The 25,197-nt window shown below is 41.6% G+C and overlaps 1 protein-coding gene and 2 pseudogenes across 1 annotated transcript in view; 2 read left to right on the top strand and 1 right to left on the bottom strand.

Annotated features, from left to right (window-relative positions):
• The window catches only part of IFRD1 (interferon related developmental regulator 1), a 40,405-nt gene extending 15,584 nt beyond the window's left edge, over positions 1–24,821 (top strand). The window contains exons 2-12 of the mRNA XM_073619888.1: positions 9,239–9,343; positions 10,684–10,765; positions 11,998–12,122; positions 14,612–14,769; positions 16,335–16,385; positions 16,458–16,621; positions 18,673–18,781; positions 19,802–19,936; positions 20,038–20,166; positions 21,474–21,569; positions 24,097–24,821. Of these exons, the coding sequence (XP_073475989.1) occupies positions 9,239–9,343; positions 10,684–10,765; positions 11,998–12,122; positions 14,612–14,769; positions 16,335–16,385; positions 16,458–16,621; positions 18,673–18,781; positions 19,802–19,936; positions 20,038–20,166; positions 21,474–21,569; positions 24,097–24,186 (1,244 nt within the window). The 3' untranslated portion in view covers positions 24,187–24,821. The remainder of the gene's footprint in view (positions 1–9,238; positions 9,344–10,683; positions 10,766–11,997; positions 12,123–14,611; positions 14,770–16,334; positions 16,386–16,457; positions 16,622–18,672; positions 18,782–19,801; positions 19,937–20,037; positions 20,167–21,473; positions 21,570–24,096) is intronic.
• Positions 185–1,366, bottom strand: LOC141131985 (thioredoxin domain-containing protein 5 pseudogene; annotated as a pseudogene).
• Positions 6,960–7,027, top strand: LOC141135737 (U6 spliceosomal RNA; annotated as a pseudogene).
• Positions 24,822–25,197: the final 376 nt, after the last annotated feature.

Here is a 25,197-nt window from a genome sequence, read left to right as displayed (position 1 = left end):
ATAGTGGCATAACATACATCCTGAGATGTCTTCAAAAGAGGGGTGTGTTTTTTTGTTTTTTTGTTTTTCAGGGTTGTGTGCATCTTACAGAACACCAAGAAGACAAACCATTAAGTATGCTGTGCAATACTGCATGTAAAATGACTCAGTAACTGTTTGGCCCATACACACAGTGCAAACCCATAGGGTTCAGGATGGTTTACAGTTCATCCCTGGAATTCCGCAATACAAAGTTCTGTAGTGTTTCCAGGTCTCTAGTTCCTTCGTGCTCTCACTTTTTCACCAGCACGGAAGAGCAACAATGTTGGATACCCCCGAACTGAGAACTTATTACAGAGGGATCGCTCAGCAGTGCAGTCCACTTTAGCTATTTTCACATCACTAAAACCAGGAAATCCTTTTTTTGGAAAGGGCCTCCCATTTAGGGGCTAGATGTTTAGTGTCCACACCACGGTGCATAGAACTTTATAAAGGTGATTCCTTTGGCAACAGTTTGATCAAAGTTATTTTCTGTTAGATCCAGTACCTTGGATTCTTCTGCTATTGGTTCATCTTGTGCTGGGACATCTGCTTCCTTATCTTCTGTGGGTTTCAACTGGCTTTCCACATACTTTTAAGGAATCCAAATCCCGTTTCCCCTTGTACTGATCCACTTTTTCACCATTTCTAAACCAAAGCAGTGTAGGATAGCCATGCACTTCATTATCAGAGCAGAGGTCATTATGCTGAGTACAATCAACCTTTGCAGTTTTGACTGTTGAAGATCCCTGATAAGAGGAAGCCAGCTGCTCCCATACTGGTGCCAAGGATTTGCAATGGCCACACCAAGGGGCAAAAAATTTGAAGTGGTTTCCATCAGCAATGTGATCCTTGAAATTTCCCAAGGAAAGCTCATAAAGACCCTGTTTGGCCTCTGGTGCTTTAGGGGCTTCTTGCTCAACTTTTAGTTCTTCTGGTTGCTCATTTAGAGTCTGAAGCATCCAGTTTTCCAGTGTCTGGAAGTCCCTTGCTCCCTGATACTTCACAGCTTCTTGGCCTGGTTTAAACAGCTTCAGAGTGGGATATCCACGGACACCATTATCAGAGCACAATGTGTTGTCCACTGTACAATCCACCTTAGCAACATAAATTGCAGTCTTTTCCATATTGTATTTATCGCCCAAATCATTCCATGTTGGCTGAAGACGTTGACAGTGTCCACACCAGGGTGTGAAGAACATGATAAAGTGTGGGGCCTCCTTGACGGCATGGCTGAATATCTCAGTGGTGTAGAGGTGCTTGCTGTGCGGGTCGTCCTCTAGGCCATCCCCGGACATGCTGACCAGCAGCGCCCAGAACATAGGTGGTGACGGGGAGCTGGGAGCATGGTTCTGGCCTGGTCTAGTGTGAGGAGGAGAGAAGGCGCACGCTTCCCGGTGTGTGTGGAGAGGGGGCATAATCCAAGGTTTAATTCATCTTTAGTATTCAAAACAAACTCGTCCATCCATTCATGTCTTCATGCCTTATTTTGCTGAGAAATCACTTAAAACACCTACTGGGTGGATGGCTGTGGCCATTTTGACAAAGGAATCATCTGCCCTTAGCTCAGACATGTAAGCAGGAGGTTGTGCTTAGCTGAGACAGCCCATATTCCTGGTGGATGCAGCCCTCATCAGATGGGAAAATCCCACGTGGAACTACCAAAAATGGAGGGGAAGGTGCAAACCCCCAGTGCATTATCCGAGTAAAGGAATTATGAAAAGTTACCAATAAAATGCATGCTCACAAATATACATGATGTACATGGAAGGATGAGATGGAACAACGGTTTCTGCAACCTCGCTAACGTGTTTTGAGGGTGCACCTCCTTCAGAGCTGTGCTAGCCAGTACAACCAAATGCCATGCCTCATGTTTTAAGTACAGCAATGCTCACCACAATTCTTCCCCCGACCAGCAGGAAAGGCAAAGCCATGCAAACCACAAAAAAAGGACATTGACTATAAAAGTAGACCGCATCTATGAGACTACCTGGTCTAGATGGTATGGTCTGTGCACAGTCTCCCTATTGTCATTGTAAAAACCAGAGAGCCGTCAGGATCCCGAAAACTTGAAATGGTGTGTACACCCCTGTTCCCCTTGAACCAGGTGACAAGCAGAACCCGGGGGCACAAGGGCCAGGTATCAGGGGGAACAGCTGCAAGATCAGTTAGGAGGCAAGGAACAACAAAAATGATAAAAGTATCAAACTTAAGAGCTCAAATATACTGGCCGGAAACTGGAAGCGGCACTGCATGTTGCTTCCGGTCTCGCACAGTAAATACAAGGGTGTCCCCACAGCAGTGTGTCACTAAAATAAAAAGATGGTAAAGGGCACAAATACATTTTAGCTTAAAGCGGATGTAAACTCACATATACTCAGTGAAGTGAACATCCTCAGATACAGAGATTAACCACTTCAATACCCGCCTATAGTAAAATGATGTCCTCTTTTAGGGGGGATATCCGAATGATGCCTGCAGCTAGATGCATCATTCAGAGATCATTCTTTTCAACCGGCGATTCTGTGCACGATAAGAACGATCATAGCGGCAGTTCTGTCTCTTGATCATTCTTATAGGTGACGGGAGGCGACCAGATGGTCACCAGTCATCTCTATGACTGTCGGAGGCCCGGGCGTGATGTCATAATCCCAGAAATAAACGAAGCTGCGATCGTGGCTGTCCGCATTTGATTGGTGAATTATTTTTTTCCCGATCTCATGCTTTCCAGCCTAGAGGAGAGATGTGGGGTCTTATTGACCCCACATCTCTCCATAAAGAGGACCTGTCGCATAGATTCCTATTACAAGGGATGTTTACATTCCTTGTAATAGGAATAAAAGTAATAAAAAAAAAAAAGGTTAAAACGCCCCTGTCCCCGGTAGCTCGCGCTCAGAATCGAACGCAAAGTAAGTCCCACCCACATATGTAAACGCTGCTTAAACCACACATGAGTTATTGCCGCGTGCATTAGGGCGTGTGCAACAATTCTAGCACTAGACCTCCTTTAACTCTAAACTGGTAACCTGTAAAACATTTTAAAGCATTGCCTATGGAGATTTTTAAGTAATGAAGTTTGGCGCCATTCCATGATTGTGCGCAATTTTAAAGCGTGACATGTTGGGTATCTATTTACTCGGCGTAACATCATCTTTCACATTATACAGAAAAATTGGGCTAACTTTAGTGTGTGTGTGTATTATACCTTGTGAGATAAAAAGTTGTAATGACCGCCATTTAATTCCCTAGGGTGTCTGCTAAAAAAAAAATATATGTTTGGAATAGTTTTCTAGCAAAAAAGATGATTTTTACATGTAGGAGAGAAGTGCCAGAATAGGCCCGGTATTGAAGCGGTTAAACAAATCTCCCTGCATAAGTTTTACATGTATATCTACTGTCTTCATCTTTTTTTTTTTTATATACTATTTAGAAAGTGCACATCCTGTTAGAATTTTTTTTTCTCTTCCTGGTTGCACTGTAGGAGTGAATTATTGCTAGACACTGGATAAGTGGTTGTGCACTGCCACCTAGAGTGAATGCGTGTACGATAACACTAATGCTGTGCAATTACTGAGGCTGCTGCTATCACAAAACAATGGATGCAAATATATAAAGTTTGATAGCGCTGCTACAAACTATATCTGTCAATAAATACCAATGACAATGTGCAATAAAAACACGTGCTAAAAAATGGTCCAATAGAATAATGATGAAGAAAGTTGTGAATTAAAAAAAATTTTCTTATACAAAATGTGCTTCAAGTTTCACTGAAGAAAAGTGATTCTCAAACAAGACAATCTGTGACAAGTGCTCCCTTCACCAGGTGCAATGGCAGCTCACCTCCTTCCTTGACCCGGATGGGGTCAAACACGCTCAGAACTTAAAATGATTGCCATCAGGAAACTGCTCCACATTTATCTCTAATGGTTCCCGCAAAGGCCCTGCAGGGGTCAAACACGCTCCAGATGAAGTGTAGCGCTATATATTGTACAAACATATTAATCAAAAAAATCCATAAGTGTATACAGACAGTAAGTAGAACCTTATCACACCTTGTATGACCAAAAATGTGAGATGTATAGTAAAGTAACACTGTTAATCAGTGAAACATTAACTAGTAAACTTAATTAGCAATTATAAGCAATAACTTAAATTTGAAAAACCGTAAAGGTTCAGCAAATCAGCCACCTAATTTACACAAAAAAAAGTCCACAATATAATTTTGTAGAAAAAATTGTGAAAGAAAAAGACCACCACCAAAAGTCTATGGGGGTTGCACGCTGAGGTGGTAGAAATATAACTCCCAAGTTCACACGTAGATAAAATTAATCGAATCTGGCAGATAGGTAAACAATGAGGGAACCACAGGTGAACAGAGGGTCTAGATTGGTATCAGGGCCATCACCGGAAACATCAAGAGGCTTACCGAAACGTAATGACTTGAAAAGACATACGTCCTACAAGTCAAAAAGGCTTATTGACCAACCGGTCTGAATAATATATCTTGTCAGGTATGCTCAGCATACAGTGGGAAGGGGGATATCAGCACAGCTTCCACATCAGTAATTATGTTTTTCAGAGCTCTTCATCACACCACACCTGGGAAAGTATCCACCCAACTCCTTTCTCACATGTTACTTCAGAATGATCTTCATTCTATAGTAACATGTGAGAAAGGAGTTGGGTGGATACTTTCCCAGGTGTGGTGTGATGAAGAGCTCTGAAAAACATAATTACTGATGTGGAAGCTTGCTAATTAAGTTTTAATGTTTCACCCTAACTGTTTTGCTGATTAACAGTGTTACTTTACTATACATCTCACATTTTTGGTCATACAAGGTGTGATAAGGTTCTACTTACTGTCTGTATACGCTTATGGATTTTTTTGATTAATATGTTTGTACAATATATAGCGCTACACTTTTATTTTTGCTGTTATCCCCTACCTTGAGTCTATAGGTGTGTTAGCTGCTATTTTAGTGGTTTTTTTTTTTCTGATTTTTGCGCAGAGCTGTACTTATCTCCCTATTGTTATGCTTCAAATGAAGCCACGAGGATGGTGGCGTAATGCATAGAGTTGGAGCCTAGTGGTGACATACGTGAGACCTGTTGGATTTTAATTGAAATAAGGGTTTTTTTATTTAACCACTTGACCACTGGGCACTTAAACCCCCTTCCCGACCAGACCAATTTTCAGCTTTCAGTGCTCACACTTTGACAATTAGTCATGCAACACTGTACCCATAAACCCATATAAAATTGTCCTTTTTTTTCACACAAATAGAGCTTTCTTTTGGTGGTATTTAATCAGCGCTTTTTTTTTTTTTTTTTTTTGCGCTATAAATCAAGACTTAAAATTCAATTAAAAAAATTCTTTCTGTTACAATTGATTGGTAGAATATTGGACCGTATTTACATTGAGCAGCGCTGTGGGCACTAAACATTCAGCCCACCGCTCCCCCTCTCTCCCCTCACACTGTACCGATCGGTACACAGAGGGGAGGAAGGAACCGGCGTCATGACGTGACGCCGGTTTGTTTACATGTGATCGCTCCGTCATTTGACGGAATGATCACGTGGTAAACTACCGCGATCATCGGCTATTTACCGTGATGCGCCGGGTCCGGAGGAGCGCGGGAGCAACTTTCTGGCATGACGTCCCACAGACGTCCACCCAGAATAAGCCGACCGCACTGTTGCCGTCTTTCAGCAATGGCCCGGTCGGCAAGTGGTTAAAGAAATGTGAGTCATTTTATGAAGCTAAGAAGGTGAGGTTTCATTTCATGTAACACCTGGTACTGCACTATCAGAAGCAATATTTTTGCGTGTCAGTTTGGAGTTGCTGGTAATCATCATGGAGGCAATATTAAAGGAGAAGCATACAAGGTGCAAAGTGTTTGACCCCTGCAGGGCCTTTATGGGAACCCTTAGAGATCAATGTGGAGCCATTTCCTGATGGGAATCATTGTAAATCCTGAGCATGTTTGATCCCATCGGGGTCAAGGAAGGAGGTGAGCTATCATTGCACCTGGTGAAGGGAGCATTTGTCAGATTGTCTCATTTGAGAAGCACTTTTCTTAACTCAAACTTGAAGCACTTTATTTATTATTGCTAGACACTGATCCAGCAGATTGGAGGAAAGGCGTGCACACACCCCCTCTTCACACATGCAGAGGTTGCCTGTGAATACTTTAGCAACCAACCCCCCCCACCCCCCCCCCCCCCCCCCCGGATATGTTCCCTGCTCAAATTTCATGAATCGGGGTTTACATCCACTTTAACCACTTCATTACCAGGCACTTTTGCCTCCTCCTGCCCTGCACTTTGAATGACAATTGTGCAGTCATGCAACACTGCACCAAAACTAAATTTTTAAAATATTCTTCTCACAAATAGAGCTTTCTTCTGGTGGTACTTGATCACCACTGGGTTTTTTATTTTTTGCTAAACTTTTTTTTTTTTTTTTTCTTGTTTATAAAATTTTGTTTTCTCCTGCACTGAGGTGGCTGTGATGGGCACTAACAGGCAGCACTGAGGTACTGACAGGTGTTACTGCTAGGCACTGACTGGCAGCTGTGGTGGCACATCTGATGGGGCTGTGCTGATAATCAATGTGCTGATTATCAGCACAGACCCCCCCCCCCCCCCCCCCCCCCATCTGACGGAGAGCTGCTGATCGGCTCTCCCTGTCAGCGGGAACCGAGGAATGCTGTTTACTGGCACTTCCTAGTTCACGAGATGATCAGCTGTGATTGGTCACATGGTAAGGAGCCTCCGTCAGAGGCTCCATACCATGACTGGAGATGCAGTGTCAGACTGAATTGTACTTGTACATATACACAAATGAATGGTCATGCATGCGTGTCTGGCAGCATAGTATGTATGAAGTAAACACCAGGCATTATGGGTGCTTATTCACAAATGTATTGCACGCTTTAGCCCATGGAGAAGATTAGCATGGCCCCTGCGCAAGAATGACATGCAAATTCTTGAAGCGTTCCATATTTTTACCATAGATTTTCAATAAATATTTTTATGTGCTATAGATGCCATAAAGACAGAGTGCTTGGATGATTGGCAAGTGTGCCGACCGCTAAGTGGATAAGCCCCTCCAAACTGGTGTGGGTGACCACATCACTAGAAAAAGTGGGAGAAGGTGAAGAGACCCCAAAGCACAATATGATGTGATATTCCATACAATTCCCCCTCCCACAACTGAGCACTGGCGCTGATGACACACCCCTACACTGGTTTAACTGGATTGAGTTTTCTTCAACCTTACCAACTATGTTGTATGGAGGTGTAAAGAGGCCACATCTAGAGAAGAATTGAATGTTTGGTATTCTGCAGCACACTATTGCTTAATGTTGCCTAAGAATGGACTCTACCTTCAAAATGCCAGTGCTGATTGATTGTGATGTAGGATGGCCATATTGTATTGAGCGAGGTTGCCCAAGTCAGGGGAACAATGCTTTTAAAGGAGGGTTCTGGTCTAATATGCAATAAAAATCTGGTGGGGTTTCAATTGGGGGGGTGGGGGGTGTTTGAGGCATTACTGACCATAAAGTGCTTGGTGACAACTGGCTTCCAGACACCACCTCCTCAAAGCTGTTGGGGGAGAATGCAAGCAGATGCACAGCTGCTTGTGTATATGTACAGAGGTGTAAGGTCCATTTGTTGGCAGAAAGTTGAACAATTGTCAGGAGTGTTCAATGCACTGTGCTGATACTGGGTAACTTGTTTCTGCCCAATTCAACTGGTCTTGTTTATGGTGCATACTTGATGATCTGGGGGTTTTCGAGACACGAAACGGCTTAATATGGTGAAACTGCCAGCTTACATTTAGTTATTTCAGGGGTGCGCTAGGAGTTTTACAGCTGGAAACTTGCACATTTTGGAAAGACTTCCACTTGTTGGGATTTTAAGCAACAGAATTCAGCTTGCAGGTGAATTAAGGCTTTCATGAAGACTAAAGCCTTGTACACACAATCAGATTGTTTGCAGGGGATTGTCTGACAGACTGTTGGCCTAAAGTATGAGCGTTTAATATGCTCCTTTTGACAATTGTTCAACTTTCTGCCAACAAATGTTGGATGACATGCTAGTAAATTTTCAGTGGACAACAGTCTGTCAGATTTTCTGATAGTCGGTACACAAGTCCGTCAAGTCGAAAGTACACACGCATGCTCAGAATCACTGCTCACCAAACATGAAATTGGCAGAAGAGGTCCAAAGGGTGGTGCTCAAGAGCTGAAGTTCCTTGTAGTACATCACTACATTTGTGTTTGGCTGACAATTGTGTACCGTTAGTATGAAAGACAAGTTCCTGGCACACGTCCTTAGGACAAAAATCAGGCGATTGTTTTGGCCAACAATCTGATCATGTCTACAAGGCTTTACGTACTGGGGAAGTTTAAAACTGGTGTATAGAATTTGGTGCAGCTGTGCATGGTAACCAATCTGCTTCTAAATTCAGCTTGTTCAACAAAGCTTTGACAGCCTGGAAGCTGGTTATATGCACAGCTGCACCAGTTTTAATAGCTCTTCACTATTAAGTCTATACATGAACTTAGTTCAGGGAAGTGATGCATATTGTACATTCATACATCCATACTAGGGCCAATTTAGACAGAAGCCCACCAACATGAATATATGGAGTGTGGGAGGAAACTGGAGTGCCTGGAGGAAACATGCACAGGGTAAAATGCAAACTCCCGGCAGGTCAAAGTGCTGCATAAACTGTTGGCGTTACCCTGTTTCCCCGAAAATAAGACCTAGTGTGATTGTCGGTGATGGCTGCAATATAAGCCCTACCCCCAAATAAGCCCTAGCTAAAGTCCATGTAGGTCTTATTTTCAGGGTAGGGCTTATTTTTGGGGAAACAGGGTAGGGCTTATATTGCAGCCATCACTGACAATTGCGCTAGGTCTTATTTTCAGGGAAACAGGGTATATAAATCCTGTAAAATGTGTTTGGGATTCAAACTGGCAACCCTAGTGCTGCTAGGCGAAAGTGCTAACCACTTCACTGCTGTATGAACAGGTTATGGGGAAAACTGAAAGCGTGGAATCATTTTCCAGAGTTATTCACACTTGGTCATCATTGCTTTGTTTCCCACTCTCTAAAGTGGAATAGATTCTATGAATTTCACTTACTGAAATGTTAGGATGAGCAATTTTCATAGGTAATTTGGTTAATTTTATGCAATTCTTGATTGTAGGTGGTCGGCAGAAAAATCTTTGTCCATTTAGTGATGATGATTCCTCACTCGAAACCATGAGTCAGTGCAGTAGTTTTAGTGATGCTGCCAGCTATCAAGAGGATGGTAAGTTGTAATACCAATTTGTCAAGTTTTCAGTGTTAATTTTAACTCTGGCTAGATCAGTGGTTCTCAACCTGGGGGTCGGGACCCCATCAGGGGTTGAATGAGGATTTGCCAGGGGTCACCGAATCCTGGGCTGTCCCTGGAGCCTGTGGCCGCCAGGCTGGGTTATTACTGCAGCCCGCGACCGCCCACTCACCCTCTTTGTGGCCGCCCATTCAGTTCACGGCCTATCTCCTAATTTCAGCATAGGTGTCACTGCTACGAGACACCACAAAGTCGGAGAAACAGGGAAGCCAGAGACACAGTGAGTAGCACTACTTGTGATTATAGCTGCCATTAAGTCTCCACTACAGTTCTCAGATCAGCAGATGACCTTGATCAAGAGCACCTAAGTTGGCTGATCAGAACTCCCCCCAGCATTGCCACTCATCCCAACTCCCCACCTCCCCACCAAGCAGTAAGAGAAGGAATAAAAATAGAATACATGAAAGGGAGAGGAAAAGAGGGGGAGGAACAAAGAAAAAGGGGGAGAAAGAATAGGAGAAAGAACAAGAAAGACGTCCAGAGAGGGATGGGGGAAAAAACAAGAAATTACGATAGAGTAAAAAGGGAAAGAAAGGAGAACAAAGAGTGGTACATCCTAAAATGTACCAAAAGGGGTTTTAATATTGTACAAGTGGAAGGCACTCAGGGAGCGCTAAATGGGTTAGGGGCGCAAATTACTTGTCTTGCCTTGGGTGCTGACAACCCACGCTTTGAAAATAATTTTACTGTTAGGGGTCGCCACAACTTGGGAAATTTTATCGAGGGGTCACAGCACTAGCAAGGTTGAGAACCACTGGGCTAGAGTTTACATAAAGCTAAACAGTTTAAACCTGCTAGATTTTGCTATGAGCCACATACCCTGCTGTACTACAAAGCTGAGAGGATGACCCTACTTACTGTTATAGTTGAAAAATAGTGGTGTCACTTTGTGGCATTTTATCTGTCTTGTACATACATTCAGTGCTAAGTGTGGTTGACTTGACCGCTTCTGGTTGAGTGTTGCTGTCCAGGGGGTTATAGGAAGGAAATGCTAAGACTAGTTTATACTAGTATTTAAAAATTGACTGCATTGGATTGTTCTGTATTTAGCAGCTTTTAACTTGTGCGAACTTAAAGTAAAACGCACCTTAGTTTTCTCTTCATGGCTGTTTCTAATGCTAAACAAATCTGCAAATGCATTCCAATGTGTTAATTTGCTAAATGCTGAATACATTAATCTGGGGATATGTAATGTATACATATTTGATCTTGTAAAGCTTCTGTGAATGTTCACTTTAACAATCTATCTCAAACAGGTGCTGAAGTTGATGAAATGGCAGCTCAGGAAGACTTTGAGTTCAAATTAAAGGGTCTTATTGAACTTACAATGGACAAAAGGTATCTACCAATTTTGTTAATGTTTTGATTGGTAGTGAATAGATTATAGGCATTTAAAAGCGCAGTCTTCTCTAAAATGGGTGCCTTAGGGGGTTTTATCTATTGCAGGGGTCAGCAACCTTTTTCCACTTAGGGGAAAATGATTCAATGTATGTGAATGCATGGAGGGGCCGCATTCACTTGCTAATGAAGATACAGTAGTAATCTGGACCCCTTTACATTAACAGCCCCCCCCTCCCCCCATGTTCTGCTTCAAAATTGCACACTCGTGGAATAGCGACAACTACGGTACTTCAAAATCATCATATTTGATGCTTTAAAAAATTCTATAAGTTTAGAGTTAGAGGAGGTCTTGTGCTAGAATTATTGCTCTCGCTCTAACAAATGAGGGGTTACCTCCACATATGTGGCTTGAACACTGTTTACATTTGTGGTCGCGACTTGCCTATGCATTTGATTTTGCACGTGAGCTCGGAGGGATGGGGCGCTTTAAATTTTTTTATTTTTTTAACGTTTCCTTTAAAAAAAAAAAATTTCTGAGCACTTTTATATTGCTGTCAGAAGGTATGTAAACATCCCTTGTGACAGGTACTCTTTTTTTATAAACAGATCTCTATAGATCTCTATAAGACACCAAATCCCTACTTTTCACTTAAAAGCATTCAAAACGCCAAGTCTGGCTGTTCTGAATGCTGTTTTTTTTTTTTTTTTTTTTTAAACTTGGCGCCTTTTAAAGTCTTCCGTCATAACATCGCTTCCGGGTTACTAGATCCGATTGAAGCCGATTCCGGCTTTGTTCGGGTCAGCGGCCAGCCGGTAGATGTGCCGGCTGGTCACTCGGTTCTCCCAGTGGGAGAGGTTGAGGGGGACATCCCCTCCTGCTGCTTGGGATAACAGCCGAGCGGCTTCTTGGCCACATCGGTTTTTGTCCGAAGCAAGCCTACCGTGGTTAAAATGTCCAGACTGGGTGCATGTGAATTTATCACATACACTGACGGGCCGGACATTTGGTCGTAGGTTTACTACCCCTTTTTTATTGGATGTTTTTTACTTTTGTATTTTGTAGGGCTGTTGAGATTATTATGCCTTAATATCTTTGAAGAAGGGAAGTAACTGGCTTTCAACATCAAGGAATATTACTGTTCACACTAGTAAAGGGTGTTATACACTTGTATAGGAGTTTGACTTGTATGTCATTTAATATTTTACCTGCAAAATATTGCATTTTTCAGTGCAAAGACAAGGCAAGCTGCTCTGGAAGGCTTAAAGAATGCTTTGGCATCCAAAATATTATGTGACTTTATCTTGGAAAGAAGGCTAACAATCACAGATAGTATTGAGCGCTGCCTAAAGAAAGGTATGTAGTAATTTTTTCTAGTTTCTTTGTTAGCGTTTTTGTTGTATAAATGCAGCCTTAAGAGTGGTAATTCCACTTTCTTGGTGTTTTTGGTGCCTAAGTAATTCTCCACATGGGCATTGGTAAATACTGCAGTTTTACTAGCTATGGCTTACACAAATTTGCAAGTGCTATAATGAACATGTAATTACATGTACAGTGCAAATAAATGCAGTGATGTAACAAGTTGTGGGATTTGTAACTCCATGTGTAGGACAAAGCCAGCCAGATGACGTGTTAACCATGAAGTGATTGAATGCACTAGCCAGAGCAGTGCCAATCACAGGCAGGACCAAGGGGATGATAGTCATAAGCAAATTTCAGCTATAAATGTTTGTTTTTAATGTACGATTTCAGATGGTAAGCACTGAGGTGACGGTCTTGCTGCACTGCCCCACCATCGGATGACTAGGAATAAGTTGAGGGAAACTGAAGAATTAATTACCTTAAGGACACATGCTGCTAATTGACCTGTATAATGCATGGGTAAATGTCACCTCGTTGTTTTCCAGAGGTTTTTATTAGAAGTAAATTGCACATTTGCAGGCGTAGTTGGGTTACACCATGGCATTTATTTGCACTGTATGTTATAGCACTTCTTGCTAATTGGTATAAGTGGTGGTAATGCGGCACTTGCAGTATCTCACAAAAGTGAGTACACCCCTCACATTTTTGTAAATATTTTATCTCTTCATGTGACAACACTGAAGAAATTACACTTTGCTGCAATGTAAAGTAGTGAGTGTACAGCTTGTATAACAGTGTAAATTTGCTGTCCCCTCAAAATAACTCAACACACAGCCATTAATTTCTAAACCGCTAGCAACAAGTGAGTACACCCCTATTTGAAAATGTCCAGATTGGGCCCAAAGTGTCTATTTTGTGTGGCCACCTTTTTTCCAGCACTGCCTTAACCCTCTTGGGCATGGAGTTCACCAGAGCTTCATAGGTTTCCACTGGAGTCCTCTTCCACTCCTCCATTACGACATCACGGAGCTTCCATTTGAGGATGCCCTACAGATGCTCAATAGGGTTTAGGTCTGGAGACATGCTTGGCCAGTCCATCACCTTTACCCTCAGCTTCTTTAGCAAGGCAGTGGTTGTCTTGAAGGTGTTTGAGGTTATGTTTGAATACTGCCCTGCGGCCCGTCTCTGAAGGGAGGGGACCATGCTCTGCTTCAGTATGTCACAGTACATGTTGACATTCATGGTTTCCTCAATGAACTGTAGCTCCCCAGTGCTGACAGCACTCATGCAGCCCCGGACCATGACACTCCTACCACCATGCTTGACTGTAGGCAAGACATACGTGTGTACTCTGGTTGCTGCCACATATACTTTACACCATCTGAACCAAATAAGTTTATCTTGGTCTCTTCAGACCGCAGGACATTGTTCCAGTAATCCATGTCCTTAGTCTGCTTGTCTTCAGCATACTGTGGGCTTTCTTGTGCATTCTCTTTAGAAGAGGCTTCCTTCTGGGACGACAGTCATGCAGAGCAATTGGATGCAGTGTGTGGTGTATAGTCTGAGCATTGACAAAATATAAACGAATAATATACCACTCTGGTATCACTCTGTATGTGCTCCACCAACAGAGCATTGTGGTTATTTGCTATATTATCTCTGTGTATATTCACTGCAACCACAATCATTTGTACTATTAGTCACCGTTTTTGCATTTTCGATGTTTAACTTTCTACAATAAAATGTATTGATTTTATATATTACTGGTACCTCATCTTTTTGGAGTTCATGCCCTTAAAAGTCCCATTAAAGTGTGTGGTGTTTTTTTTTTTTTTTTTTTTTTTTTTTTTTTTTTTTTTTTTTTTTTTCTCCCCTGTAACTTGTATTGGGGATGTGGGCATCCTCCTGTGCTCCAAAACAGAGTGCTCGCTTACATTAAAGTGCCCTTCCTGGCAATAGGACCACTCGCATGCTGGAGGAGACGATAGCCACTCGGCTTGCGTTCCACCGCCGTGTGCTAGCAACCAGGGGACTTGGTTGTGCCTCACATCCTGTCATCTCTTCTGCCACAGAGGAACCAAACATCTGGCCTGGTATTGTAACGGGGGGGGTCACCTGGTCTACATTCGCTCCATAAGGCGCACCGACATTTCCATGGGGGGGTGGAGGAGGAGTGCATCTTATGGAGTGAAAGACACAGTATTTTTCCCTGGCTTATGCCTTTCAGCAATATCTGAAGAATTTAGAGTAGCCAAATCTTGAACACGTTCCCATATGGAGCAATCTGATTCCATCAGAGCATGGAGGTTTTTTTTTAAACACCCCCTGATTATGGGGGTGGGGGTTGTAGGAGAGGTGGACCTTTGCTGATGGTGTGATTTAGAATGGTGTTGTGTTTTTGTATTTATTTCTTTTTTTTTTTTTGGGGGGGGGGGGGGTTTCTCTGCATTGTGGTATGCTGATCCTGTTTTTCTCCTTTTTAGGAAAAGGTGAAGAGCAACGTATAGCAGCAGCTCTAGCCTGCCTTCTTTGCTGCCAGCTTGGCTCTGGCAGTGAAAGTGAAGAGGTGTTCAAAACCTTGTCTCCAATTCTAAAGACTATTATTTGTGACAGAGGTGCAAGTATCCAGGCACGTCAGGCTGTAAGTACAGATTTTATACACCTTTTAAAGTGGTATTAAACCTATAAGCAAATATGTAATATATTGCACTAGGGCTGAAACAACTAATCGGCAACTAATCAATTACTATTATCATAATCGATTAATCGGCCAGCCGATTATTTGGCCTGCATACAGAATGCATTATTTGTTTACATATCAGGAAATACAGTGCAGCACACATACAGCTCAGTACATCATCCATACATGTCAGTAAGTGCCTGAGAACTTGTGAATGTGTGAGGAGCAATGCCTCATGGGACATGTAGTCCTGGGCAGGAAGTTGGTGGTTCTAAAGGCAGAAGTTTTCATTACCTTGCTATACAATACAGCAAAACAGTGTAGAAAAAGATCAAAAGCAAACTGCATAGGTGTGTACCAAGCCTTATGCTGGCCACATGGATCAATTTTCAGATGAGAATATTCATATGAAAAATCTTTGTACATTTGCTGAATGAAAGTGTTTGAAATTTTCACTTGCTTTTAATATTCTGTTTTAAAATGTGATTTCTGAATGAAAACCGGTGTCTGAAAATTCCTTTGACCAAGCAGTTTTCCATTTCTAAATTTTCCTGTCACTGTGGTTGGAAACGAATGTCAATTTGACCCCACTAATGATTCGTAAATCGAACGAACGTTCTCAAAATTATGTTTTTGTTTTTTGGGGGTTTTTTGAAGGAAGACTGTTTTTGTATGGCCAGCATATAATATATTACAGTTCTGTTTAAAATAAAAGTTACTGTTTTGCAGATTTTCAAAGGGGGAAAAAAAAAAAAATCTGAGTCTGATATTTAACAGATTCAACCTGTAATAGGTATATGCTTTATATCTCTTCTATTCTCAGTGGATTAGAGATTTTGCTCTCTAACCATATAGTTTATATTTAATTTACTACTTTTTTACCACTTTTTTTTTTTTTTTAAACTTTGCATATTAACTGAATTATACACCACTTTTAACTGATTAATCAAAACAATGGGCCAACTAATTATGAAAATAATCCATTATTTGCAGCCCTATATTGCACCTTCCTAATCAGATGTAGTGGCTGCATTTTCCTATCTAAGAATTAGTAAGCTGTAATATTTTTGCTCTTGGGTTTAATACATTTTTAGAGCAGTGGTTCTCTACTCCTGTCCTTAAAACCCACTAACAGGCCAGGTTTGCAAGATAACAGAAATCCATCACCGGTGATATAATTTGCTGTTCAGTGATTGCAGTATTCTAGTCTGCATCTCCCCAAGGTAATACTTAAAATCTGGCCTGTTAGTGGGTCATGAGGACAGAAGTTGAGAGCCACTGTTTTAGAATGTATTCTCCTGACTTCTGTGTGATTTTCTTACTCTTCGGGTTTGTCTTTGTCTGTAATTTTCTGTCTGTTATCACTAAATAAACAGGTCCATTGTGAAACTATAATTGTATTGGTCCATAATGGTAAGGGCCAAAGTTTCTCTGTATTTTCCACTCTTATGCTCTAGCCTGTTTAAGTTTATTAGATTATGATCTAAACCATGTACACCTTTTTTTTTTTTTTTTTTTCTCAACAGTGTGCTACATACTTGGGCCTCTGCTGCTTTATTGCTGCTGATGACATTGAGGTAATTTTTAAGCTGACTAAATATTTTCAGCTGATAGACATTTCCCTTGCTTAAAGTATTTTTATTGACTAGGACTTATATGGAACAATGGAGTGTTTGGAAAACATCTTCTCTAAGCAGTATCGATCTGAAGGTGGGGCTGATGGCTGTTCGGCACTTCACATCCAAGCTCTCCAATCATGGACCCTTCTTCTAACCATTTGTCATACAAGTGAAGCAAAGAAGAAAATAGACGTGTAAGCTACCCTGGTTGAAAATGAGTTTAACCACTTTAGGACCAAGCCTATTTTTTGCACTTGGTGTTTACAAGTTAAAATCAGTTTTTTACTAGGAAATTACTTAAATCTCGTGTGTGTATGTATATAGTAATGATAATGTGGTGTGTTTTCAGACACCCTAGAGCAGGGGTAGGCAACCTTGGCCCACCAGCTGTGGTAAAACAACAAATCCAGTCATGCCTGTGATTGTCAGGGTCTTGCAAAGTCTCATGGGACTTGTAGTTTCAAAACAGCTAGAGGGCCAAGGTTGCCTGCCCCAGAACATAAGATGGCGGTAGTTGCAATATTTTGTCGTGCCATATTTGTGCAGCGGCCCTACAAACGCAATATTGTTTTTTTTTTATTCAAAATAAGGAATCTGTAAAGTTAGTCCACTTTTTTCTATATTGTGAAAGATAATTTTACTGAGTAAATTGATACCCAACATGTCATATTTCAAAATTGCGCCGCTCGTGGAATGGCAACAAACTTTGGCCCTTAATCTCCATAGGCGACGTTAAAAAAATTTCTACAGGTTACCAGTTTTGAGTTTGAGGTCTTTTGCTACAATTATTGCTCTCACTCTAACGATTGCAGCGATGCTTCACACGTGTGGTTTGAACACCATTTACATATGGGGGCACGACTTGAGTATGCGTTCGCTTCTGTGCGCAAGAACTGAGGGCGCTTAAAAAAAATTTTTTTTTTACACTGTACCTTTAAAAAAATTTTGGGATCACGTTTGTTCCTAATTACAAGGAATGTAAACATCCATTGTAATAGAAAAAAGCATGACCGAATCTCTTTAGCCACTTGCCTACCAGGCACTTGCACCCCCTTCCTGTCCAGGCCACTTTTCAGCTTTCAGAGCTGTCGCACTTTGACAATTGCGCAGTCGTGCTACACTGTACCCAAACAATTTTTTTTTTTTTTTTTTTTTTCCATTTTCTTCACACAAGCATATTCTTTTGGTGTTTAATCACTGCTGTGCTTATTTTTTTACAAAAAGACCAAAAATTTTGAAAATGTTTACTTTTTTTTTTTTTTTTGTCGGTAAATTTTGTAACTAATTTTTCACTTTCACTGATGTGCACTGATAGGCTAAACTGGTGGGCATTGATGAGGTGGCACTTATGGGCACTGATTAGGTGGCACTGATGAGGAGGCACTAATATGCCGCACTGGTGGGCATTGATAGCATTGATGGGTGGCACTGATTGGCATCGCTAGTGGGCACTGGTGCCCACTTTTTTTATTCTAGTAATTGGGGCACTAAGTGCCCTGATTACATTCCTACATGTCCCCCTTGTGAGGAGATGCCGCTAATCGGCTCTCCTCCCCTCACCCGGTCAGTGTGAGGGGAGGAGAGCCGATCACCGGCACTTCCTTGTTTACATGTGACCGGCTGTGATTGGACACAGCCGATCACATGGTTAAAAAGCAGCGGGTCTTTACAGAGATCGGGGTCGCGACGTGTCCTAGCAACACGGCAGGATTGCTGCTCGCAAGGGCGGCCGTTCTGGGACGCCGTCATATGACGTAATCACAGTACGTGAGCTGCAGTGCCCCGCCATCATTTGATGGTGAGTGGGCAGCAAGTACGTAAGGTGAGATCTGGGGATCAGAAAGACCTCAGATTTCACATTTACACTTAAAAGCAATTATATAAATTGTCCTTTCAAGGCCGTTGGACGGAAGTGATATTTGATGTCGCTCCGGTCCTCCAAGCGCATAGTCGAGTGGGGCCATCATGCCCTCACTCTACTTCCTGCCCACCAGGCCACAGGACTGGATTGTCTGTCGCTACTGACTGCTCCAGCAAGCGATGTCAAAGTAGCGATGTATATCCACGGTGGGCAGTCGGCAAGTGTTTAAGAAATGGCCTGCTTATCCAGATGGGAACAAATGGTTTAATTTGCTGCTTGGAATTGATTTTTGGAGATGCCTTGCTGAAAATCTTTACTTTTGATTTGGTATTTGAAATGCAAATTTGTTCATTTCTACCTCCTTTGTGCTTGTGGCTCTTACAGACATCTACCCAAACTTCCACGACTGCTTTCCTGTGAGGATGTCAACATGAGAATTACAGCTGGGGAAACACTGGCTGTTCTGTTTGAAATTGCACGAGAAGCGGATGCAGTAAGTGCACTATTATGCACATATAGAATGTAGTTCTGGTGAGGGTTTGAGTGTTTACACCCACAATTTGGCTTGTTTATGGATAAGGAATGAAATTGGTATCTAAAAACCACTTGGGTGTTATTGAGTGAATATAAAGATTTATGAACCCAATTGCTCTTGCTTTACCTGTTCTTTAAATTGTGTAGACCTGTAAAGAACCTGCCATGGCAAAATAACTCATGCTGTTTTTTTTTTTTTTTTTTTTCTCCCCCCTGTTCATGATGCATGTTGGTGCTTGCAGTAAAGTGCTTTGCTTTTTCAAAAACAAGGAACAAAACAAAATGTACTAGAGGGTCCTGACAAGTGGTTTGCTCTTGAAATTTTTGCCTAATGGCGTGTCCCATCACTGGAATGCCAGAGCGCATCAGCATTGGCCTAGATGGGTGACAAACAATGGGAAAGGCCTTTAGTGTAGTTTGGCTTTAAATATGGTTGACCCAGAAACCAGCATGCAGCTAGTGAAATATCACCTAATCACATGCTTGATTCATGTCAGACTTTAAATGTTGGGATGTTATGTAGATTTTTCAAAATGCGGTTTCATCAGTGGCAGCCTATGTATTAGTACAGGTTTTATGTAAATAAACCTGCCCCATTCTTAAAATGTTAGCTGCTTGGCTGTCTCATACCTTCCTGTGTTAGCAAGCATGCTGTTAAGGACCTCTGCTTATTTATGATCTGCATACCGGTTGCTCAGTGACTCGTGTATTAAAAATGGTTTGTCCGCATAACAGGCAGGCATGCAACAAGCCTTTTTAAAATGGGTTCAACAGTGGTAGTCAATTTTACATTAAGCAAAACAGTTGTATTCTGTGTTGGCTAGGGTTGATTCCCTCCCTCAGCCCCGACCCCTGCAGCATTGGAATACAGTTCTTGTTCTTATTGCATGGTACAAGTTTGACTTCACTTTTCACTGTCATAAAAGTAAGCGTTTGTAATCTTACTACTTTTTTTTTTTTTTTTCCTTTCCCCTCTTAGGATTTTTATTATGAAGACATTGAACCTTTGACTCAGACATTGAAGGCTTTGGCTACTGACTGCAATAAACACAGAGCCAAAGTAGACAGACGAAAGCAACGCTCCGTTTTCCGGGATGTACTCAGAGCAGTTGAGGTATACTAATACTTTTCAGTTTTGCTTGCTTCTGATTGGAGGTTAATACATGGTGCTTTGAAATGATGCCATCTTAAGACGGTTGAAATCTGTTTGTGCAGGATGGAGACTTTCAGGCTGAAATGATCCGGTTTGGCAGAGAGCGCATGCACATTGACTGCTGGGTGAAAAGGCTCACGTATGATGTATTCAAGGATCTATTTGGCTCTGGAATGCAGCTTCATCTTCTGGTAAGGAGGCATTTTGTATACAAGAATGTTCATCTTGGCTTTGTAAAGGGAAAAGGATGGCTGTCCTATTTCTGGATGTATAAATTTTCTGTCCTTTTTGAGTAGCTTGATGTACACCTACATGTTCAAACTTTATGGTATCTTGCGTATTAAATAAACACTGCCACTTTACAGTTGGTGCTAGCAGTAAAAATGACCCAGTGGTTTCGGGGTCATGTAAGTTTTGTTTTTCCCTGCACCCTTACCAGCTAGCCAGAAAGCAAGTTACATTAAAGCGGAGTTCCACTCAAAAGTGGAACTTCTGCTTTAAGCACTGGCCAAAGCCCTTCCCTGCCAGCGATCTTCTGGGGCACTTCACAGGTCCCAGATGATTGCCTGGCCACTGGCAGAGCGTTGCATGACTCGTGCACGCCCGGCTGTGAAGCTGAAAGCTGTCATGGCCAGGTGCCCACAGTTGCTATGGGGGCGCAAGGGGAGAGGAGCAAGGCTCCTGTAGCTGCTGACTTTTTTAATAAACGGGTGGAACTCCACTTTAACCATTTGCATTAAAACCGCACAACATTTGCAAACATATGCGATAACCCCACTGCCTTGTTAGACTTACCTGTACAGCGCAATACGAACTCTAATCTGTGTCTATGTTTGAGCCTGCTGTACATGACAATGGATAAATGAAGGACAGGTATACTGGGGGGGGGGGGGTCTGTTTCCACCTCAAAAGCACAGGGACACCCCAGAAGCCAAGCACAGCACAATGACAATGATTGTGTGCATGGCCCTTCCATGTGCACCTAGCTTTAAGCCTAGGGTCACACTGATGGAGGGAATGAAATGGTGTGAGTTCAGCTGAACTCACACCATTTCATTCCCACATGTCGGTCCTGACTTCGGGGGCGATTTCAGAGACATCTGTGTGGGTTTCTGCAGATGTCTATTGAAATCACACCCCGAAGTTGCCAAAAGTAGTACACAAACTACTTTTGGGAATCAGTGCGGCGCTGCAAATGCGGCATTGCAACAATTCGGACAGTGTCCTTGCCGGCAGTAGCTGCCGATTTTGACATGTCAGATTGCTGCAATGTAAACCAGGGCTCAAGGCTAGTAATTGTGATGGCCTCCATTTTTGTTTAGGAACCGCATAGCAGCGATTTGATGCGTTAAAGATTTTTAACTAGTTTGATGCATGCACAAATTATCCTAGCTTGTATTTTACATGAGTGAACACCGCATTAAGGAGTTGTGTATGTGTATTTTATTTATAATTTTTTTTTTTTTTTTTTTTTTTTTTTTTTTTTTTCCTTCTTTAGACAAATGGCTTTCTACGTAGTATATTTGAGCTTGGACCACCTTTGTGCTTGAGTGCAGCTGATATTGCAGCAATGAAAACCTCCCGCGTTGAAAGGGTGAGCAGTTAACTTGCATATCTAACAATAACTGTAGTACTGTTTTGCTGTTGGTGCTTTTTAAAGTGGCTGTGAACCTTCACATATTACCCAGTGAAGTGAACAGCCTCCAATGATGGAGATGAAACCTATCCTCCATGGGTTTTACTTTATCTGCAGTCTCTTCTTCCCAGGACCCCTTTAAAAGGGCAGAAAAGTGTTACTCTGTCAGGAGCACAGAGAAGAAGGTGGAGAGACTGCAGTAACTGTTTGAGCTGATTAAAGGAAAGGTGCACCGCACCCCCCCAACACAGGACCGTTCTGAAAAGACAGGCTGAGCTCTTTCCCTCACACAAATTTATCTCATGTGTTAAAAAAAAACCTTTTCAGAAGTGACTCATGCTGATAACAGATGAATGAAGTATTGTCGAGAATCCCACGGCCCCATGCACACTTGCTTAAAAATCGCTGCTTCTACAGGAGTTTTGGTTTGTGTTGCATAGTAGGCGAGGTTTAAAAGACAAGTCCATCAAGTCCAACTTATGTGTTCTGCCTGTAGAAACGGCTCAATGTTATCCTATGTGTGCATGCACATTAGGACTACAGGCATAATTTAAGCTCAACATTTAGAGGCAGGAAAAAACCCTTCTAGTTTATATTCCTGATTGGTGCTTTCTGGCAGAAAAAACTCAAAACTCTCCTAAACTTTGTGCAAAAATTGCTCTATATAAGCTTTTTTTTTTTTTTTTTTAGCCTAGTGTGCATGGAGCCTTAAAGCTTTGGAGAGAGAAGTAAACACTGCAGATATGTGCTTTGCTCAGTTTCCATGACTGCGGTTTACAACCACTTAAATAAACTGATATATTTGTTATGGAGTGGGTAAAGAAAAGAATTGCCCCCCCCTCTTAACCACAGGTGGATGTCATGACAACCTTAGGTTAAAGTGGAGATGGCTGATGCCAGCTGCAGGCATGATTCAGATTTTTTTTTTTTCAGCTGGCGATTTCCCTTGCGTACAAAAGCAACCATAGCACCTGTTCAGCAACTTGATTGCTTTTACAGGTGGCAGGGGGGAAGCCTGCCCTACGGTGCTTCTTCAAGCTCACTGGCGTGATCAGGGAATGTGAGAATGAATTGGCCTGCAGCGGGAGCTTACCATAGAGCTGACAGGATGGACACCGGTCATCTCTGACCCTCGGAGGCTGCAAGCGACATCATGACATCACTTCTGGCACTGGCAGATGTGAACTCTATTTTTTTTTTTTTTTTTTTTTTATCTCTGGCTTTCCATCATAGAGGAATGATCTGGGGACTTATAGACCCCAGATTTTTTTCATAAAGGGTACCTGTCAAGCCCTATTCCTAATACAAGGGATGTTTATATTCTTTGTAATGAGGGGGAAAAGTGATCAAAAAATAGTAAAGGGAAAGTATAATAAAATAAACAAAGTTTTAAAGTGTTCACATGCAGAACTGAACGCATATGCAAGTCGCACCTGCATATGTAAACTGCGTTCAAATCACATGTGTGGTATCGCTGTGAACGTTGGAGCGAGAGCAAGAATTTTAGCACAAGACCTCTAACTCTAAACTGGTAACCTGTAAAAATGTTTAAAGTGTAGCCTATGGAGTTTAAGTACTAAAGTTTTGCTCCATTCCATGTGTGCGCAATTTTAAAGTGTGATGTATATCTATGGCGTAACCTTTTACATACAATTTTTTAGTGTAGATTTTTTTTTTTTTTCTTTCATTAAAGCGTGTTCCCAAAATCACGTTTGAAAAATTGCTGTGCTGTACCATGTGACATAAATTGCAATGGCCGCAATTTTATTCTCTATGGTCTCTGCTAAAAAAAAATAATGTTATGAGTAATTTTCTAGCAAAAAATGATTTTTGCATGTAGGAGTGCTAGAATAGGCCTGGGCTGGAAGTGTCTTAAAATCACGTTTTATTGCTTTGCAGCCTGAAATGAGTTTTTCATCCAGCTGTGTTTTTGTGCAAAAAACAGAATCTGAGTTGGAAAAAAAAATCCCCCCCCCCCCCCCCCCCCCCCCCCCCCCCCGGATAAAGCCATTTTTTCATTTCCGGCTGCAAAGCAACTAAATGTGATTATTTTGAAGGGGGTGATTTTTTTTTTTCCTATACCCACTGTATATTGGAGAAGTAAGTTTTTGTTTTTTGTTTTCTTTTGTTTTTTTTTTCTCCCCTCCATAAGACAGATTGACTGTATAAATCAAAGTGTAACTGAAATTTTACACTTGCAATTTTTAGTCTTTTTTGGCACAGTTGCTGCCTTCATCAATGTGTAATACACCATGCTGCCTTTAATTTATATGCAACAGCCATAATTTACCAGTCTGATTATAGGTGGTTCAGTTGGACATGTTAAGTTGATGTGCATGTGCCTTATGCTTAAAATGAAAGCTAGACTTTTACATTAGTTACCAATACTTGGTGTTTAAATTCTGACTTGTCAATGATTGTAATTTCTTGTACATTCTTGGCTATTTAAGATGCATTAACCAATTTTTTTTTTTCACCACTAAAGCACATGAACAACTCTGCTGCATTCAAAGCTCGCACAAAAGCTAGAAGCAAACTGCGTGACAAGAGAGCAGATGTCGGAGAATTCTTCTAAATATTCAGGATGGGATCCAACCTGCAAATGAAAAGAACAACTTAAGAGTTGGCTAAGGCTGACCTAGCAAGTGGATAAATGGCTTTAGCAGCGTTTCAGTTGGGATGGGAAGAGATGTACATGTGGGTTTGTAATAACATAGAAATATATTTATTCATTATATATTAGGTCCAGCCATGTAGAGTTTCTCCATAATTATGCCTTCTATAACTTTGCCCTAAATAGTATTCCTGCTGAACAAGTTCATCAGTCCTGTATACATTAATTGCCTGATGCAGTTTGATTTCTCTCGTGTGTTTTGTGTCATGCTTCATCTCCTATATGCATATTACTATTGCATGATCAGCCGCAAGTTGCTTTTGGATTTATGTATTATAAATTTTGCATTAATCCTGCTAAATTATCCGTGTGATATTTTTGGTGTTGTGAAATAGGAGTGAGATTTGTAAATGATCACTGACCTGCTCTATTTGCTATAACTTGATTTAAAGGTCAATTTGCTTTGTGTTGCCCCTGTGTGCACATTTTTATACATGAAATTTGTGTAACTATCCTTTTTTCTGAACAATTGTGTAATTGTATCATTGTTTTAAAAATGTACCATTAAAAACTTATACTTATTGAAAATAAACAAACTCTATAATGCTCATTTAATATTCTATGTACAATCCTGCATGCCTTTACTTAACTGTTTAAGGCTGGGTTCACACAGCAGCATGCTCTGGCTCACAGCAGGAGTCCAGTGTGTCCCCATTCTGTTTCAGCACGAATGTTTGGCTGAATTCGGACCTGAAACGGACCAAAGGCTCACAGGACTCCTGTGCAGTTAGCACTGGGGCTGCTGCAGAGATGTGTGAACAGGCCCCATAGAGAGCCAGTCACAATCTCCTGCTATGCGAATTGGATGCAGGGAATTCCACATCCAATTCGCAACAGTGTGAACCCAGCCTCAATGTCTTGGTATTCACATTTAAGGCCAGAGCCCAAGTTAGGAGAAAGATCTTACTGCTG

The sequence above is a fragment of the Aquarana catesbeiana genome, linkage group LG03 (assembly GCF_042186555.1).
Source record: "Aquarana catesbeiana isolate 2022-GZ linkage group LG03, ASM4218655v1, whole genome shotgun sequence".
Lineage (NCBI taxonomy): Eukaryota > Metazoa > Chordata > Amphibia > Anura > Ranidae > Aquarana > Aquarana catesbeiana.
Note: the sequence above shows the minus strand (reverse complement) of the source record. Positions and strands in the feature narration are given on the sequence as shown.